This window comes from Lynx canadensis, chromosome A2 (genome assembly GCF_007474595.2).
Source record: "Lynx canadensis isolate LIC74 chromosome A2, mLynCan4.pri.v2, whole genome shotgun sequence".
In the NCBI taxonomy this organism is placed as follows: domain Eukaryota; kingdom Metazoa; phylum Chordata; class Mammalia; order Carnivora; family Felidae; genus Lynx; species Lynx canadensis.
In genome coordinates this window covers 117584335-117605091 of record NC_044304.2, presented here as the reverse complement: position 1 = coordinate 117605091, position 20757 = coordinate 117584335, and the positions used below count along the sequence as shown (strand labels likewise).

Here is a 20757-nt window from a genome sequence, read left to right as displayed (position 1 = left end):
TACAAACATGCTGTTAGCTACGAATCACTTTAAATACAGGAAAATACAACATGCAATGTGAGCTGAAATGTGAACGATGCTATTTTGGGGGAAAGTTTGATTCGATTAGTATTAAAAGCTGGCCTTGATGTTAATTACTGTAGTAATTTGCTGCTTTATAGATGCAACAGTCAACATTAACAGTTACAGTGAAGAAGTCTGGGGAAGGTGGGTGCAGGTTTGTTTTTTTTTTTTAAGGTAAATTATGCTAGTCTGAAGTATGAAGTATGCCTTGGCATGTCTGATGTTTACTGCCATTCTGTTCAATATGCTTGTGATCATTTAGAAGGATATATAATTTAGCAAATTCTCCAAAATTGAAGTATTTCTATAAAAAGTAATAATCCTAAACCTGCATTTAATACACCACCAGTAGATCCTATTGTACAAGCTAAACCATGTCATTCAGCTTAAAGAAGTTAAATACATTCACAGATCAGTGATTTTCCTACAAGGATAAAAAAGTCAGGTTTCCAATTACCTCCAGTGAATTTTCAGGCTGTGATGAAAGCAACTGAAACAAGTCTTCCAGAGAGAAAGCAGTGTCTGTCCCATTTAGAGATCTCTAGAAAAAAACGTAAGGTGCACCATTCATTTAGGAAGGTTGCTTGGGGGCTCTCTCCACTGGATTTTCATCCCTATTTTGGAATTTTTAGATCTTTTTCAGTACTCAATATTTTAATATCCCTCCTTAAAATAAGAATCCTGAACTCCCAAACCTCTCCCCCGTTCTTGCCCTAACCACATTCCATATAATTTTTGCCTAGTATTGTTCTGCCTTATTTTTACCTTCTAAATTGGTTACCAAATTCTGTAATTTTTACAAGTCAAATACGTATTTAGACTTCTCCAAAATGTTTTGCCAATTTCACTCACTGCTTCATCCTCAGCCTTCAGGTTAATTGAAATAACTCCTTTGATCTTTTTAGAGTGGCTCCACCGGTGGCAAATTCATTTTTGGAACCTGGAGTTACTTTGCTTTCATGCTTAAACAATGATTTATCTGTTAAGATGATCAGGTTTAATGTTTTCCCTTTGTGCTTTGCACTAAGGCATGCATCGCTATTGATGTTTGCTATCCATCTGTTGTTATGCCAATCTTTTTTCCTCCAGTAATTTAAAGATTTTTTTTTCCCTTTAAAATTGCTGTCCTATTTCAGCTGGATGTATTTGGGGACTTAATTCATTTTTATTTACTCTGCTTGGTATTTATTTAAAAAAAAATTTTTTTTTTTACATTTATTTATTTTTGAGACCGAGAGAGACAGAGCATGAACGGGGGAGGGGCGCAGAGAGACAGAGAAGGAGACACAGAATCAGAAGCAGGCACCAGGCTCTGAGCCATCAGCCCAGAGCCCGACTCGGGGCTCGAACTCTTGGACCGCGAGATTGTGACCTGAGCTGAAGTCGGACGCTTAACCGACTGAGCCACCCAGGCGCCCCTACTCTGCTTGGTATTTAATCTGTCCTAAGATCATTTTAATTTTCAAAATATTTTGCCATAAACACTCTGAACGGTGCTTCACCTTCATACTTCTGGTCTTTTCTGAGAGACTTTTTTTTTTTTTATTAAAAAGTTTTTTAAATGTTTGAGAGAAACGGAGAGACAGTATGAGCAGGGGAGGGGCAGAGAGGGAGAGCAAATCCCAAGTAGTCCATACTACCGAGGCAGAGCCTGAGGTAGGGCTCAAACCCATGAACTGCGAGATCATGCCCTGAGCTGGAATCAAGAGTCCAATGCTTAACTGACTGAGGCTCCCAGGTGCCCCCTTTATATTTAAAGGTGAGTTCATCTTTGTTGGGAACGGTTTCCATGGGAATCACACACCAAGGGTTACCAACTTACTATTAAATTTTATTTTTCTCTGCAAGGACCATTTTTTATATCATCTTGTAGACTTTGCCTTCTCGGCTCAGGATTCCTGGTAACAATGGTAGTGCAGATTCAGACTCCAAATCAAACCTTGGGGCCCATTTGGACTTCTGATTTCTAAGGACGAATGGACTTCTTTGCTGTCTTCTTGGTGGTGGCTAGGGTTGCCCTAGTCCCTACCTCCTGAACAAAGAGACTTTATAAAGTTTAGGCTTTAGGTGGGGAACTTAGGTCCCCCCCCACCACTCCCCCATGTATGGACTTGAGACCTCACTTCTCATCTATTCAACCCCAGTCATGAAATTTGTATCCAATACCTCCTTGGGGCTTCTTCAGCTTTGGGGTCAGTCTAACTCTCGATTTGAGTCCCCTCTTTGCTGCATACTATCTTGAGTTCCTTTCCTGCTTTTGAGTTCTGCTATGCACTTAAAATCTGGATTTCCATTTTTGTTCTATCCTAGGGGTTTTTAAGTGTTAGCAAGTTCACATTCCTGACTCCCCTCCCTCCACTTTTTACTTTCAGGTTTCCCTTTTTGAGGGTTCAGACCAGTGTGAAGTATTCTAAGTCTATACAAATACTTGACTTCATTTCCTCTTCTACCAAATTCCTTGTTTTTGAGGCCCATAACATACAACAAATAGAAGGCTTTCTGTGCTTTCTGTGGATGCTATATGACCACTTAAGCTAAATTCGTAGATACAGTTTCTTTTTACTGGCAAATCACACATTCTTAGTGGGGAGAAGACGTATTTGCTAACGTGACTGTTAACTTAAAATGATTCTTCATTTCTTAAGAAATTTTAGTAGTGTCCTATTCTGTTAATGACCCCAAACTTGGGCCATTAGTCCTGCCCAGCCACTAACCAAAATTTGCAGATGGTCACGAGTGTGTGAGAATGAGTATCAGCACAAATCTGGAATCCTGTGAAAATCCTTAATGGTGAGTAAATAATGCTATTTGCAGAAAAGAAAGCCTTAATATTTACAACAGTGAGGGAAGGGTATAAAGCCCATTCTGCTTAAAATGAATTCTGGACTGATCCTTCAGGCTAGTCAGATAGGTTTCTGTACACCTTTGCTTGTTCCCTCGTCTTCAGTGCCCCCGGAGATGGAACACAGGAGTTAACCCTTACTGGATCCACAGGGGAGAAAGGTCTGAGATGGAAGGAGAGACAAATGTGCCTTAGAGACAACTGAGCTCTCTTTCTCCCCAGGTTCCCTTCTGCCCTGATGGGAATAATGGTTTCATGTGGCTTCATGTTGCTATTCATCCTTGGGAGTTTCCCTATTCTTCGGTGTTTCCCTTAAACCTGCTCTCACCTCTTAAAAACAAGAAACCCTCACTTCTCTTCAGAATCTTATCAGATGGGCTAATACATGCTTCCTATGATATGAGCACCTTAAATCTGTTTGCAGTCCATGCAACAGAGTTCTCCTGTCTACAACACTTTATAATTTCTTAAAGAGCAATTTTGAGACCTTTGGTCTCAAAGGATTTGGTTGATCCATTACTTAATTGTTTTATTTTTTTGTTTAGCTGGGTATAGATCTCGCACAAAAACAGACAACTGAGCCATTCTTACAAGACACATTCCATACCTGAGGTGCAAAATGGTCAGCCTAATCATTCTTCCTAAAACCTTCATGTTAAATACAAACACATGGTTCCTTGTCTGGGGCAAGTCACGGCTGAGAGCACCATCAGGGCAAGACCTACAAGGATGCACCTTCTAAGTGGAAGTGCCGAGTGGTCTGGGGTCTGTGGAACCTCCAGGCCTGTGTTTGGAGGATTTGTTTGCCAGGCTTGTGGAGCAGAACCCCGGCAGGGCTGAGTAGAAACCAGAGTATGGTCCAATTGAAAGGAGGAGGGGAAGCACAGGCTGCAGAAAGAATCCGGCTCTCAGCCTGGCCTCTCTCACAGCAAAAGGGTATGGTGAAAAATAGCAAAAGGAGGGGGGCACCTGCGTGGCTCAGTCGGTTAAGCGTCCGACCTTGGCTCAGGTCATGATCTCATGGTTTAGGAGTTTGAGCCCCACGTCAGGCTTTTTGCTGACGGATTCTGTCTCTGTTTCTGTCTCTCTTAAAGAGGCTGTCCCACTGGGCCAGGCTAGAGGTACAAAGTAGGCAGGCTCCTGAATTCAGCACGGCCTACAGGGACACTGAGGATTTGAGCTCAAGACCTAGTTGGTATTGAGGGGTCATTTGCCTTCAAGTTCTGAGCTTGGGTGCCTCTGCAGATGGCTGGTTGAGGATTCCTGGGTTTAGCATGCTAGTCCTCTATTCCTTGCCATGGCAAACACAAAACCTGCTAGCAACCTCCTGGATGGGGTGGGTGTGTGTGTGTGTGTAAATACATAATATACCCATCCCCACCCCCAATCTGGAGTTTAACCAGAGATTACTAATTCTATGGGCTGATTCCTTTGTGAATCATAACCACTTCCACAATTAAAATATCTTTTCATATATCTGATTTGCTTATAGTAGGGCACCCTTACATGCAGAAATCATTACTGACACACATACTGTCAAAGCCATAAAATACACCTTCTAGCCAAAACACGCTTGGATATTGATACGCTTACCTCATTTCTAGATTCAGTGGTCTTTTCTGCCTCCCGGTCAGGTTTATCTGCTGCTTCGCGTGCATCCTCGTTCTTATGCTGTAGTTTTTGCTCTTGGGCTGATACTCTTTGCTCATTTTCCTCGTTCTGGGAGCTGTGACCCACTTCTTGATGTCTCTCTCCTAGTACCTCATTCTCCTATAAAAATAGCCAAAAATGTGCTAAGCAGAAATCTGTATTTCATCAAATAAGTCAAACCTTTAAAACTGTGTAACACTGCTCAGTGATCATTTAAAAAAACAGGTCAAAAGGTAAGACTGGCGTTACATTATTTCAGTATCAAAGAAATGACTTTTTTTAAGTTTATTTATTTTGAGAGGGGGAGGAGGGGCAGCGACGGGGGGGGGGGGGGGGGGGACGCCCAAGCTGACTCCACGCTCAGCAGACAGCCTGATACACGGCTCGAATCCACCAACCGTGAGATCATGACCTGAGCTGAAATCAGGAGTGGGACTCTTAACTGACTGGGCCACCTAGGTGCCCCACAACAAATGTTACTTCTTTTAAAACCAGAAAAAACGTTAACAGACGTTAACAACAAAGCTCAGACTAACATCTCCATAGGTATTTTTATGTTAATTCAATGAGACATCGGCATCGTTCATTACATCTCTCCTGCCCTAATACAGCAGGCACTACTTACACCTTTCTATAGAACTTGCAGAGATTAAATTAAAAAAATTTTTTTTAGATCATGACCTGAGCTGAAACCGACCAAGCCACCCAAGTGCCCCTCCATAGAGATTTTCAACTATGCTTGCTTATATGAGTCCTACTACTTTTCAATTTAATTGGAGACATAAGAGTCGACCATTAACATACACTGTATATACTGATACTTTTAATTATATTAAAGGCTTACAATTCTCCCCCCTCTAACATAAGATCAAAGCTTCTCAAATGCTTTCAAAGGATCTATTTTTTTTTTTTTAATTTATTTTTACTTCTGTTTGAGAAAGAGTGTGACTAAGGGCGCAGCAGAGAGAGAGAGGGAGAATCTCAAGCAGGTTCTGTGCTATCATCGCAGAGCCTGACGTGGGGCTCGAACGCACAAAACTGAGATCATGACCCGAGCCGAAATCAAGAGCGGAACCCTTAACCGACTGAAGCCACCCAGGCGCCCCCGTTTTTAAAGTGTATTTATTTTGAGAGAGAGGGAGAGCGAGAGCATGCTCGCATGCGAGAAGGGGAGGGACAGAGAGGAGAGGATCCCAAGCAGGCTTCTGGCTCTCAGCAGCCTGACAATTCGCAGGGCTCCTGAGCCAAGATCAAGAACAGGACGCTTAACCAACTGAGCCACCCAGCTGCCCCATCAAAGGATCTATTTGTAACTTTTCTCTTTCAGGAGGGATAGTACGTACACTGGGCTAATTCCAGGACATCAGCACCACGCCCATACTCTTAATGCACAGAAATGCTAATTTTACAAAACAAGCAAATAAAAACACATGAAGGTCAAAGGAATGTAAAATCTACAGATGCCAGAAGCAAGGAAAGAAATCAAGACGAGCAGAAAGAAGAAGCACGCGTGCTAGTGGCCCACTTGGTTTACTGGCTTCTCTGTTCGCTGGACTGAACTCTGACCTTCTCAGCTTCCCTCCTGACCTGGGGTCGGTCTTGTTCCTGTCTCAGTCGGTCTCTCTGCATGACCCCACTCTTGTGCTCAAGGACACTGCTTCTGCTACTCTGTCCTCTTCTGCGTCAATTATTTCCTGTCTTTTGGATTATTCCCACCAGCCTACGAATCTACACCACCTCTCATCTTTAAAAATCCCTCCCTTGGTGTCCCATGTTACTCTCTGGATCCCATCCCATTCTTCTGGTCCCTTTTAGAGCACAATCCTCCGAAGAGTCCTCTGGTCTCCATGCATTTTCTCTTGGACCTACTCCTGTGGGAATTTTGAAACACCTCACCAGGGTCTCCCCAAGTCGGACAGTTCTCCGCACTCACCTTACCGGACCCCGTCAACATTTCCCTTAGATACTCCCTCCTTCTGGAAACAGCTTCTTCACCTGGCATCCGAGTACCTTCTCTATCATCTTACCTCACCAGCTACTTCTCTTTGGCTGAAGCTTCATGTTCACCGCCTCTAAACAAGCCATTACCCCCCCCCCCCCCCACCAAGGCTCAGTCTCAGGCACCAGACACCATCCCATCTCCCAGCTCGTGTTTGCTGTTCCTTCTGCTTGTAGGGCTCTCCCTCTGCTCACTCCTCCACTCCCCACCCCGTGGCTTTGAAGTTCAGGTCTCTAGTCAAAATCACCATGTTACTATTATTTAAAACAAATAAATAAAAAGGCACCTCTCCTCTCCCATCAATATCTATTTCCCTTGCTTCATAATTTTTTTTTCATAGCATTTAGCACCAGCCACATAGTAGACCCTTAGTAGATACTTGTGGAATAGACGAATTCCTAGACACAACATCCGCAGACTCTGGTAGGGACCTGCTTCCAACTGGTGAGCTGCTATTGTCTTGCTCTTTCCTGCAATGACGTGGTGATTCCTACCTAAATTTGAGGAAGGAAGAAAAAGGTGATGGGTCATCATTCTTTTAATGGCTCTCCTGCCAAAGCAAGGTTTCTTTTCCTTTCCTTTCTTTTCTTAAGGTTTGTTTATTTATTTTGAGGGAGAGTTAAGCCTGAAGATAAACAAATTCACAAATTCTGGGTTCCTGAGGCAGCTTACTTTGTTTACAAATTCGCTGTTTGGGCTTAGGAGCTTCTAAACTCTAAATTGCATGACCTGGTTTAGAGCCATGAAGCGAGGTCCTTTTCATTAATCTGTAGTATGTGAGTTAATACAACATGTATAGACACATGTGGACTTGCAAACAGAGGAATATGTTAAGTCTAAAGTTACACAAACAAAACAGAGGGAACAGGTAGCTAATACAGGCCTGGGTGAAGCCGATAAAGAAACCAAGCAGACTTTAGTCTGGAAAGGCTTTTGGGGGGGGGGGGGGGTACTTAAGAGCGGTAATGGCCTGCCTAAAAACTCCGGAAGAGAAAAACTGAAGGTAGAGAAGTTCTGTATGACCACTGTTCACGTTACAAGAAGCAGAAAAAAATCCTTTAATAATGAATAACTCATTAAATGAGTTAAACAGAAGAATCAGAGTCCATTTGAACACAAACAAGTAAATGAGGGAAAAAGGAAATCTCTTACAGTAGAATGCAATTAAAATCATCAAGGGATGCTAAAACTAGGGAGTAAAAGTTTGACAAGAAACAAGGTAGTGTAATAGTCTCAAGTATCACTTCACAGATAACTTAATTACAAAGAGAAAAATAACACAACAGGAGACACATGGCCAACACCACCTAAGCCTAATGGTAGATTCCAGCATCACAAAATGGAAATAAACTGACATCATGTGCCTTCTGATACGATATGGAGAAGTATAAATGACCACTTCTGTGATATTCCTGCCAAAAACTCATAATCTCAACATAGTCACAAGGAAATATCAAATAAAAATTGGGGCCATTTTACAAATAACTGTCTGATGCGCTTCCAAAATCTAGAGTTTAAGAAATCCAAGACAGGAACTTTTCCCGATGGAAGGTGCCTAAGAGACTTGGCAACTGAATACAATGTGTGACCCTGGGTTAGATGCTGATCCAGGAGGAAAAAGTATTATATAGGACATTTCTGTGATCATAGATAAAATGTGAATATGGACAGATTAGACAACGGTCTTAGATTTAGGTTCATTTCGTAATTTTGATAATTTTGATAAATATACACTTAAGTATTTCGGTACTGAGGGACAAAACAGCTTCAACTCACTCTTAAATGTCTCACGACCAAAAGAATTCTGGAGAGATAGCTAGCGATAATTATAAAACAAGGGAAGTCATCGGGGCGCCTGGGTGGCTCAGTCGGTTAAGCGTCCGACTTCGGCTCAGGTCACGATCTCGCGGTCCGTGAGTTCGAGCCCCACGTTGGGCTCTGTGCTGACGGCTCAGAGCCTGGAGCCTGTTTCAGATTCTGTGTCTCCCTCTTTCTCTGACCCTCCCCTGTTCATGCTCTCTCTCTCTCTCTCTGTCTCAAAAATAAATAAATGTTAAAAAAAAAATTTTTTTTTAAAAATAACAATTTAAAAATAAATAAATAAATAAACAAATAAACAAATCAGGGAAGTCATGGGGCAAAATGCAAACAACAGGTAAACCCGAGTAAAGGATATATGCTATTCTTGTGGCTTTTTTTAAAGTTTGAGGTTCTACCTCACTAAAGAGTGACCCTACCTCACTAAAGAGTCCATACATGGCAGAGTCACTTTGGTCAATGCAACAGCAAAGGGTTGACCCAGAAGTATTCTTCCATTAAATTTTCTGCTAGTCTGTTATTTTCTTCCTGAAGTGTACAATAGCCGTATCAATTGCTTTATTATTTTCCCCTCATCCTTTCCACTATTCAGATTCATATTTTCGTCTTCTTGCCTAATTGCTTTGGGTATGCTTCCGGTATGCTTAATAATAACGGTGACCCTTGATTCCAGGAAAGCACTCAGTGCGTCTCCTCTGGATACTCTACTAACTACGGCACTATTTCATTTGCCGCCAGATGTAGGTTTCCACACACGAAGCGATTCTGCAACACAGCGGGGCGTCCTCCCATTTTAACTCAATTCTGATGCTACCTAACCGAGCAGAGCGCCAGATGCCACAGGTTTAGCGCTTGCTCTCACAAGCCTGCCCATGCCCCTTCTTTCGGATGTCCAGTGCCGGTCCAGGTTGTCACCTGTGTGTGCTTCGGAACCACCCACGACCCCCTCCTCGGGACTGATTAATTCGCTGGAGTGGCTCACAGATCTCAGGAAAAAAAAAAATTGTACTTACGAGGTTCCCATTTTTTTATAAACGAATACAACTCAGGAACCACCAGGGGCACCAGGGGCGAGGTATGCGGGCAGGGGCAAGGAGGCTCCGCCCCCAGGGCGTGCCACTCTTGCACATCCTCACCAGCTTGGAAGGTCTCTGAACGCCACACCTCGGGGCTTCTCTTAATGGCGGCTTCACTTGGCAGGCACGACTGATTAAATCATTGACCGCTGGTCACAACTGAGCTGCCAGATGGCAGCTTCCCCAGAGGTCTGAGAGGTAAGGGGGGTGGTGGCCTTGGCACCCCACCTCTGGGGACTTTACAAAGGCCACCTCATTAACATAAATCGAGAGTGGTTGCAAGGGGCTTGTTGTAAATAACAAGACGTTCATTTTACCTTTACGGCTCTAGAACTATTTTACTCTAGAACTATTTTAAGAACTGAGGGCCAAAGACCAAAACAAATATTATAGCAAAAGATGCTCCCACTGCTCTTAACTTTTAGGAAACCAAGAGTTTGGGGAGCCCTGGGCTAGAAAGGGGGATGAGGATCAAATACACATTTGAACCAGACCATCATACCTGACGTTCTCATCCTGCTCATGACTTTAATAGGAATGCCTTTTTTTTTTTTTTTTTTTTTTTAAAGTAGGCTTCATGGCCAGCATGGATCCCGACGCGGGGCTTGAACTCACAACCCTGAGATCAAGACGTGAGCTGAGATCACGAGTCAGACACTTAACCGACTGAGCCACCCAGGCACCTCTAATGGGAATACTTTTAATGATTCACCACCAGCAAGGATAACACATGGACTTTTATTCGAGATTTGGCGATCAGTTTTTAGTCATTCGTTCAATCAATACATACTAGATGCTGGGGGATGCAAGAGTGAAAAATTCAGACTGCCCCTTCAGAGTTCACATTCAAAGGCAGGGAGCCAAAAATACAAGTGAACTAACAAAATAACTGCAAACGACGGCAAGTGAAAGAGGAAAGAGGAGACCCCCTTTAGTGTGTGGCCAGGGAAGGGCTCTCAGGGGAGGTGGTATTTGAGCCGAGATCTAAAGAAACAGAAAGAGGAATACATCAAAGGCAACGGGTAACATCCCAAGAGCGCGCTCATGTGCCTGTTACCATAACGTGTTTCATTAGCTTCTAAATGATGGATATTCACTTGTTTCCAACATTTCCTCCTAACAAACAATATTAAAACGTCCTCATCCATACTTCTTTGCAGACGTGTGCAAGCAGAACAAATTCCTAGAACCTATGCTAGGTCAATGGAGATGCACATTTTTTATTTGACAGATTCTACCCAAGAGCCCTTCAGAAATGTTTGTGGTAACTTAAATCCCTACCAACAATGGATAAAAGTGCCAACTTGATAGATGAAAACTGGTATCTCATTGTAATTTTACTTGGTCTTACCGAGTGTGGTTGAGAGCCTTTGTATTTCCTTTTCTGCGAACTGTTTATGGCCTTTGCCCATTTTGCCATCAGGGTGTTGGTCTTTTTCCTATTGATCATTAATGGCATAGGGTTGTTTTTACTCCCCCGCCTCCCATCCAGTCTCTGCAGAAGTGCAAGAGCAGAAGTGGGGACACAGACCAGTGGGGAGGCTACTACAATAATTTAAGGGACAGTAGATGACAATATGGAAGAAGGTGGTGGTAAGAAAGAGAAAATCCATGCTATATTGTAGAGAGAGAATATGCAGGGCTTGTTGATGGACTGGAAATGGGAGATCAAGAAAAGAGAAGAATTAAGAATGACCCCTAGGGGCGCTTGGGCGGCTCAGTCAGCCGGTTAAGCATCTGACTTCCGCTCAGGTCATGATCTCAAGGTTTGTAAGTTGGAGCATCGCATCGGGCTCACTGCGGGGCTCGCTGCAAAACCGCTTCAGATCCCTTTCTTTCTGTCCCTCCCCTGCTCATGTGCACTCTCTCACTCTCAGAAATAAATAAAAACATTTAAAAAAAATGACTCCTAGATTTCTGGCTTGAATAACTTGGTGGACAGTTATGGAGAGAATGGCAGAAAGACAGTGAGTGAGTTGTTTAATTTGGACATGTTAAATGTGAGACGTGAAAAGTCAGGTAGAAATGCCTGATTACACACACTGGTGAGATTAGAATCCGGAATTTACAGCAAAGGTGTGAACTGGAGGTATAAACTGGGAACATCTCAACAGTGGCAGCAGAGACAAAACCCTACGGGAACTAGCAAGATTCCAGCAAGAGAGGACAAAGCAAGGGAAAGGGGCTCGGCACTGGGTCCTGAGGAACCGCAACATCCCGTGGTCAGGCAGAGGAGCCGGCAAAGACGCTGAGGAGGACAGAAAGCGAGATGCAGGGCAGCCAAAGGAGAGCAGTGCGTCAGAATCCGAGAGCGTTTCAAGAAGAATGGAGTGGTTGATGGTGTTGAGTGCTCCTCGGGGGTTGCACATGGTAAAGACAGAAAAGTAGTAGTAATTTTAGCAATAAGAAAGTTGGCGGCGGCCTGAAAACAATCAACTTAGGGGGTGCCTGGGTGGCTCAGTCGGTTAAGCATCGGACTCTTAATTTTGGCTCAGGTCATGATCTCACGGTTCGTGAGTTCAAGCCCCGAGTCGGGCTCTGTGTTGACAGCACAGAGCCTGCTTGATATTCTCTCTCTCTCCCTCTCTCTCTCAATAAATAAACTAAAAAAAAAAAAAAAGTCAACTTAGGGTCAAAGCCAGTGATACTGTATAGAAGAATAAATGGGAACTGACAAATTAGAAACAGCATCCAGACAATTCTTCAGGAATGTTGGCTATGAAGTGAGTGACATATGACAGAGCAGTGTTTTGTTCGGTTTTAGAGACGACAGAAACCACAGTACCTTTGTAAGGGAATGGTTTAGGAGACAGAGTAACGGTAAAGCAAGGTCCCACAGAAGGCAACAGAGGGCAAATTGCAAAGTACAAGTGGTGCGGCTGATTCAGAAAGAGGTGAAATTAGAGCTTTTATTTCAAGATCAGGAGGAAGTAGATGGAAGAACGTATTTGAGGATTTAGTGGTGGGAAGGTCTATCCTTATTTCTGAAGGTATTTTTTAAAAAGTAGAAATGGATATTGAGGATTAAAGGGATTTAAAGGTCAACCGATTTTTGACAAAGCAGGAAAGAATATCCAATGGAAAAAGACGGACAGTCTCTTCAGCAAGTGGCTGAAAACTGGACAGCGACATGCAGAAGAATGAACATGGACCACTTTCTTACACCATACACAAAACTCAAAACGGATGAAAGTTCTCAATGTAAGACAGGAAGCCATCAAAATCCTTGAGGAGAAAGCAGGCAAAAACCTCTTTGATCTTGGCCACAGCAACTTCTTACTCAACATGTCTCCAGAGGCAAGGGAAACAAAAGCAAAAATGAACTACTGGGACCTCATCAAAATAAAAAGTTTCTGCACAGTGAAGGAAACAATCAGCAAAACTAAAAGGCAACCAACAGAATGGGAGAAGATATTTGCAAATGACATACCAGGTAAAGGGTTAGTATCCAAAATCTATAAAGAACTTATCAAACTCAACACCCAAAAAACAAATAATCCAGTGAAGAAATGGGCAAAAGACATGAACAGATGCTTCTCCAAAGAAGACATCCAGATGGCCAACCATCACATGAAAAAATGCTCCACATCACTCCTCATCAGGGAAATACAAATCAAAACCACAATGAGATACCACCTCACACCTGTCAGAATGGCTAACATTAACAATTCAGGCAACGACAGATGTTAGTGAGGACGTGGAGAAAGAGGATCTCTTTTGCACTGCTGGTGGGAATGCAAGCTGGCACAGCCACTCTGGGAAACAGTATGGAGGTTGCTCAAAACATTAAAAATAGAACTACCTTATGACCCAGCAATTGCACTGCTAGGCATTTATCCAAGGGATACAGGGATGCTGTTTCGAAGGGGCACGTGCACCCCCATGTTTATAGCAGCACTATCGACAATAGCCAAAGTATGGAAAGAGCCCAAATGCCCATCGATGGATGAATGGATAAAGATGTGGTGTGTGTGTGTGTGTGTGTGTGTGTGTGTGTGTGTGTGTATATATATATAATGGAGTATTACTCAGCAATCAAAAAGAATGAAATCTTGCCATTTGCAACTACGTGGATGGAACTGGAGGGTATTATGCTAAGTGAAATTAGTCGGAGAAAGACCAATATCATATGACTTCACTCATATGAGGACTTTAAGCGACAAAACAGATGAACAGAAGGGAAGGGAAACAAAAATAATATAAAAACAGGGAGGGGGACAAAACAGAAGAGACTCTTAAATATGGAGAACAAACTGAGGGTTACTGGAGGGGGTGTGGGAGGGGGGATGGGCTAACTGGGTAAGGGGCACTGAGGAATCTACTCCTGAAATCATTGTTGCACTAGATGCTAACTTGGATGTAAGTTAAAAAATAAATAAATTATTAATAAAAAAAATAAAATGAAATAAAAGGATTTAAAAATTATGCCCAGAAATTATTGGACACTCTTTCCTCCAAGAGGTAAAGCTTAATTCCCCTCAGCTTGTGTGGGGGCTGGACCTAGTGAATTGCTTCGAACAAGCAAGGTGGAAGGGATGATTATGGCACTGGCTTCTTCCTCGCTCGCTATCACTTGCTCTGGTGAAAGCCATCACGTGAGCTGGAAGATCAAGCTCTCTATGGCGAGGAACTGAGGCTTCTCGCCACAGCCATGACTGATCCATCTCGGAAGTGTATTCTCCAGCTTCAATCAAGCCTTCACATAAATACAACCCAACCAACACCTCGATTAAGGCTGCATGAGACCCTGAATGTGAACCAGCCAGCCAAGGGGCCCCAGAATTTCTAACCCATAGACACCATGGGATAATAAATATTTGTTGTGTTAAGCCATTAAATTTGGGACAATTTGTTGATGCAACAATGGATAAGTAACATAAACATTTAAAAAATGCTTTTTGCATCCACATTTCTTGTATCTCTTGCTAATATTTTACTTAATACTCTGCATGAACACGCGTAAGAGTAATTCTTAAGATTTCTTTGATCTATTTTTTTAGGTCTTGGTATCACTGTTGTGCTGGTTTTGAAAAAAGAGATTTGGGAAGCTTTATGTAATAGAATTCCCTATTGGAAAGTTTGAAAGAATTCTTGAAATCTACCCACACCAGTTAATATTTTTTAACTTTTTTTAAACTTTATTTATTTTGAGAGGGAGAGAGAGAGGAAGAAAGAGAATCCCAAGTAGGGGTGCACCCCTGTATTTTTTAACTTTTTAAATAAATCGTGCTGATGATGTTTTCAACTTCTTTCATGGGGTATGCCAAACAACCCTCCCAAAAGGGCTGATTTACATCATCATCGGTGGTATTTGAACATATCCACTTTCTTAATGCTCTGCTAATTAAAAGGTGGCTGAGTCGGTTAAGCGTCAGATTCTTGATTTCAGCTCAGGTCATGATCTCGTGGTTCATGAGAGGGAGCCCCACGTGGGGCTCTGCGCTCACGGCACAGAGCCTGCCTGGGATTCTCTCTTCCTCTCTCTCTTTCTCTCTCTCTCTCTCTCCTCCTCCCCTGCTCGCCTTCTTGCTTTCTCTCTCTCCCAAAATAAATAACGTTAAAAACATATTTTGCTAATTAAAAGTTCAAAAACGCAGCTCCTTAGCAGCAATGATCATCTTGGGGCTCTCAATGTACCCACGAAGCAGGTGGTGACATGAAGACAGTGGAGGCGGGGCTCTAGATTCAAATTGGGGGCGGAGTCTACGTGTGAGAGGATTTGCAAATACTCCTAAGGATGGAGGCATTTGGAGCTAGCCAGGGGAGCCAAGGGAGGAAAGTCAAGGTCGGAGCAGGAATTTGAGCTGTGCTGCCCGCAGGTACTGTGTCTCCTCCTCTCTGGCCACATCGAGGGAGGCGGGAGAGGCAGGCGGTGAGACGTGGAGGGCTTGCTTCACTTCAGTGCTGAGTACCACCTAGTCTCCGGAGAGGGCCCTTTCCAGTTCTGCCTCTCCGAGGGTCTATCCGTAAGTGGCCAGACAATTTAGCACCCAAACCAGTCCATTTTTGAAAGGGTAGGAGGGTGCTATTAACAAGCTGGACAACAGGCACAAAGACTGTCCCAAATGCTCACCCTCTCTGTGAGGGTGACAGAGGACGACAGAGCAGACTGCTAACTATCAAGAATCTTGATGGCAAATAAGATTCCAAAGACCCAGGGAAGAGACACACTTGAACCCGCACAGCCTCGGGCACTCAGTATTTTCTTAGCTGCTCCTTCACTTACACATTCAAGTGCCAGCTGCTGCGAGCTATTAGAAAGTGAACAGAAACGTGCTATGAGAAGTGATGAATGAGAAGAATCTTCCCCGGGTCAGTGTGTAACCCAGTTGTGTAACCCAGGCTGACCAGGGACGGTATAAAGGCCTGGCCAACTGTGATGAGCCGTGTCAGCCCGGAAGCTGCTAGTTTCCTGAGGCTGCACCAAGCTTGACTTCTGCCCCGTCGCTTTCTTGTCCCCCTTTCCCTAGTTGTAGCGCCCACAGTCACTCCCTTGTAATCACCCTGCACACTAAACTTGGGTCTCAGAGTCCCCTCCCCAGAGAACCCAATTTGTGACGGCACAGTTAGCAATTTTCTCTTGGCGGGAAGAAAGGGGAGGCCAGATCTCTAGGCAGGGAGGGGTAGAGGATGTGATATGACATTTCTATTTAGAAAGTAAAAAAGGCCTATGGCACTTGAAATATAATTTGCACAGCCTGCAAGGCACCTCAAAAGCCCAAAGGAGGGCTCAGATCCAAAAATGGCCGAGTAAAAAGGCTCATCCTACTCCTATCAGCTGTGTGACCTTGGGCCACTATGACCCTCAGTTTCCTTGTCTGTGGAGTGGAAGGATATTTTCTAACACACATTTTAAGGGATTCGTTGAGAAAAAGCACTTTGTACATTAAGATGTTATACTAATTACGACTCCTTTCCACCGCTTTCTCATTCTCAAGAGTTGCAAGTACTAACTGCTGGCAACTCCATCAGAACGTCAAGAGAAAGCCATACCTGACCCTGATACCAGTAATTATCATCTTTGCTCTCTTCTCTTCCTGTTTTTCTCAACTCAGTGACATGGGGCTGAGACACAGAGCATATGTGTTTTACGAGTACTGTTGTATATACTGGAGATTTATGGTCCATGCTCTTAATTTAAAGAGTGGGTAAGTCAAACCCATCATTAAGTTACTTTTTATTTGTGTGTAGGTGATTTTTACTCTTGTGGGGCTGGGACTCAATTAAGAAAAAAAAAAAGTTTCCACACTTGCCATAGGAAGCCACCGTAAACTTGTGAGCTGGAGCACTTCAACACTTCTACAAGTCCAATGACTTGGACTGAACCGGCACCTGCTAGAAACGTTCTCTCCACCACAGTCCTCTGCTAGGAGGGGACTTGTCTCTTCCTCCCCATGGATCCACAACCTTATGACTTTGGGCCCCTAAGCTAAAACTCAAGTCTTTCTGTCCCTAAAACGCCATGGCTTCTGGGCTTTCTCTTATGACACTTATCTCATTCTATCTATCCTATTCTATTTAAAAATTATAATTCTTTGGATCTTTTCTTTCCTGATGGGCTGTAAACTTACAACACCTGTCCTCCAGCTGTAATTCACCTGTGCCACCAATGTTTCTTTTTTTTTTTTAATGTTTATTTTTGAGAGAGAGAGAGAGAGAGAGAGAGAGAGAAACACTGTGTGCAAACGGGGGAGGGGCAGAGAGAGAGGGAGACACAGAATCTAAAGCAGGCTCCAAGCTCTGAGCTGTCTGCACAGAGCCGGATGCGGGGCTCAAACCCACTAACTGCGAGATCATGACCACGGCCAAAGTCGGACGCTTAACCGACTGAGCAACACAGACGCGCCACCCCGCCCCCGCCAACGATGTTAAGGTGCAAAGTCTTGCAAATTTTCTGAGGCAGTGGAGGTAATGGGAAGGGGAAGAGAGGAGCAAAGCTGGGCTTTTCTCTTCTTGCTAAATCCCTGAAGTTCCTGATAACTGGCACCATGATTTCCAAGCCTGTACTTATTATAATGTATTGGGACCTCAATACTGTGATGCAGAGCTTGACCCTGAAACAAGTCTTTGTGAACAGTCCCAGCTGGCTTAGCTGGGCCTTTCATTTATGCTTCTGGGGGAGGAACGACTGAGACCTGCTTTGACCTTTAGGGCTGGATGGACCTTCAAAGACAAAGAACAGTGTGCTGCCTACGAGAAGGATGACATCAGAGGGAGAGGGGTGAAGGCCAAAGAATTCTGAGGCCTGTCTCTATGCTGGAGGCAAGCTGGAGTCATCAGGTCTAGAGAGAAACGAGAAGCCAGATAAAGAGAGGCTGTGTTCTATTTGGCCTGGGTGGTTTTTAATAGCAGTTTATAATAATTATAGTTCACATTTATTGAGCACTCGCTGTGGGCCAGGCACCACATACGTGATCTCATTTAAGTTGCTCAGAGGTAGGTACTCTTGTTATCTCCTGTTACAGAGGAGGAAGCTGAGGCCCAGAGAGGTTAAGCAACTTGCCTGAAGTCACACAGCTTTTAAGTGACAACCAGGATTTGGCTGCAGGCATTTGTCCTTCATGGCCGGATCTTAGCCCCTGCACTAGTTCTTGTTTGTCCCTCCAGATCTGTGTGTGCCCACAGAAGCTGTCCCCTGCTAACTCTGGGCAGGCTGGCTTCCAGCTGGGTTCAACAGTGGGACGGCAGAAGCAGGAAGTCTGGACAGCGAACAAAGGAAAGGCCAGAGCACTTCTCCGCTTTGATCGTCAGTGACGGCCCCCTCCTCATTCAGCTTCGGAAACTTTCAACCCTTCCCCTTTGGAAGTCTCTGGGTCCTCTAACATCCCCATCTGTTCCCATAAGAGATCATTCATGAAGTCCCTTCCTCTGAGCCACCTAGGGTAGATTGTGCTTCCTGCCAGAGCCCTGACCGCAACACCACTGCCCACGCTGGCGTCCACTTGCTTCGCTCCGCGCCACGCAGATGACAGCAGCAGCCATGGGGAGGGCTGACTCCAGACCAGGAAGCGACGTTCCGTCTGTCTATCACCTTCCCGTGCAAACACGGCCGGCTGGCTACAATGCGAGGTGTGGGAGGTGTGGATCTCGTCTGGATCGTGAGTCCAACAAACCAACTGTGGAAAAACTACTCGTGAGACGTTTGGGGGAGCCTGAATACCGACTGGAAATTTGGTGATTATTGAAGAATTACAGTTGATTTTTTTAGGTGTGCTAATGGTGATGCGCCGGTGATGTTTAGAAGGGTCCTTATATTTTAGGGATATATGCGGAAATATTTACAGAAGGTTTTCTGAGTCAGCGAAGGTAGTGGGAAGAGTCAGACAGGAACAAAGATGGGCTGTTTCTCTTCTCTTGAGAAGTCTCTGCAGGGAACTGGCCGGGGGAATCACAAGAAATGAAGTCTGGGGGTAGGGTGGGGGCTGTAATAGACAAAACAAGACCCCATGAACTGTAACTGTTAAAGCCAGATAACAGAGACAGGAAGTCCCATTACCCTGGGCCCTGGTAGCCATTCTCTCCACGTGTAATATATGCTTGAAATTTTCCCATAATAACACGAGATAGAAGCTAAACTCATTTCTGAAGCCCCTGGACATGGCAGGGAGGCAGCTAAGCAACTGGCAGGAATGCTCCCCAAGGCTGAAACGAAGTTATTTGATGTGACTGCCCACTAGAAGTCAGGTGTAAAAATAACGGTGTTTCTAAATAGGAGCCTCCACACCTATGACACAGGGTATGAGCTCCAGCGCACAGGCTCTGATTTTATTTTTATTTTATTTTTTTTCAGGCTCTGGTTTTAAAAGGAGCTGTTTCCCATACAAGCAGCCCCTCTGTGCAGGCTGAGGGGCTGGGGGGAGTGGTGAGGTAGGCAGTAGGAATTCATTTAGAGGCGCCTGCGTACTCAGTCGGCTGAGCGTCTGACTCCTGATTTTGGCTCAGGTCATGATCTCACGTGGTTTGTGGGTTTGAGCCCCGCATCGGGCTCTGTGCTGGCAGAGCGGAGCCTGCTTGGGATTCTTTCTTTCTTTCTCTCTCTCTCTCTTTCTTTCTCTCTCTCTCTCTCTCTCTCCCTCTGCCCTCCCCCACCCCCCCCCAATAAATAAACATTAGAAAAAAAATTCATTTACGATTCATTTCTTTAATGAATAAATAAATGATTACCCCAGCAGGCAAGACAGGCCAAGTGGGCCTCAAAATGCATAATGTGTTTGTATTTCTTTACTATTGAAAATTTCAAACACATAAAATAAGCAGAAAACGGAACATAGTAATGTACCCTTCATCCATTTCAGCCACTATCAGCACTCTGTCATTCTTCTATCATCAGTATCTCCATCCCTCCATGCAAAACTATTCTAACACGGTATTTAGGTAGGATTTACATAGGCAGGAATGCATAAACCTTAGCTGTACGATTTCGATAAATGGAGGCACCCACTTAACTCACATCTTAACTGCAACACAGAACGTTTTCACCTGCCCAGAAAGTTCTCTCCTGTTCTGGTATTTCTACCTTGGCTTTGCCTGCTTTAGAACTTAAGCACGAGCTTTCAACTGCATTCATGCATGAGCTATATTTGACCCTTGAACAACACAGGCTTCAACTGCGCACGTCCACTGATACGTGGAGTTTTTAACAGCATTGTACCGTAAAGTTTTTTTTTTCTCTTCCCCATGATTTTCTTAACATTTTGCTCTAGCTTCCTTTACTGTAAGAATACAGAACGTCATGCACATAACTTACAGAATATGTCATCAACTCTTCATGTTATCAGTAGCCCATCAGCAGTTCAGTTTGGGGGGAGTCAAAAGTTACACATGGCATTTCGCCTGTGTGTGGCATCAGAACCCTGAACCTGATTGTTCAAGGGTCAACTGTAGTTCTGCATTCATTATTAGTTTTTTGCCAAGCTAGTCCCCCACCCTTCAGCAAGGAACTAGAGAGATCTGGCTTCAGCTTTAAAACACCAGGCACGTCTTCCATTTGGGGGGGGGGGGGCGGAGGGGGGATATTGGGAGGCCATGGGAAAGAAACCTAAGAATCATCGGGAGGTCCCATAAACTGGAGATTCCCAGGCCCCACTTGAGAAGCTCTAATTCGGCCCATCAGGGGTAGGCCCCCAAATCTACATTTTAACAAGCAACTTAGTAAATGACGCAGTCACTGGATGACCCTGGGAGAAACTCCACTCTAGAGAAAGGATAAGAGGGGAGCCTGGGTGGCTCAGTTGGTTAAGTGGCCGACTTCGGCTCAGGTCATGATCTCGTGGTCTGTGAGTTCGAGCCCCGCGTCGGGCTCTGTGCTG

General features: G+C 44.2%; 1 protein-coding gene across 1 annotated transcript in view; it reads right to left on the bottom strand.

Annotated features, from left to right (window-relative positions):
• NFE2L3 (nuclear factor, erythroid 2 like 3) overlaps nt 1–20757 on the bottom strand; it is a 32055-nt gene that overhangs the window by 1862 nt on the left and 9436 nt on the right. The window contains exons 2-3 of the mRNA XM_030308121.1: nt 4499–4675; nt 521–604 (exon numbers count right to left, since the gene is read on the bottom strand). Of these exons, the coding sequence (XP_030163981.1) occupies nt 521–604; nt 4499–4675 (261 nt within the window). The remainder of the gene's footprint in view (nt 1–520; nt 605–4498; nt 4676–20757) is intronic.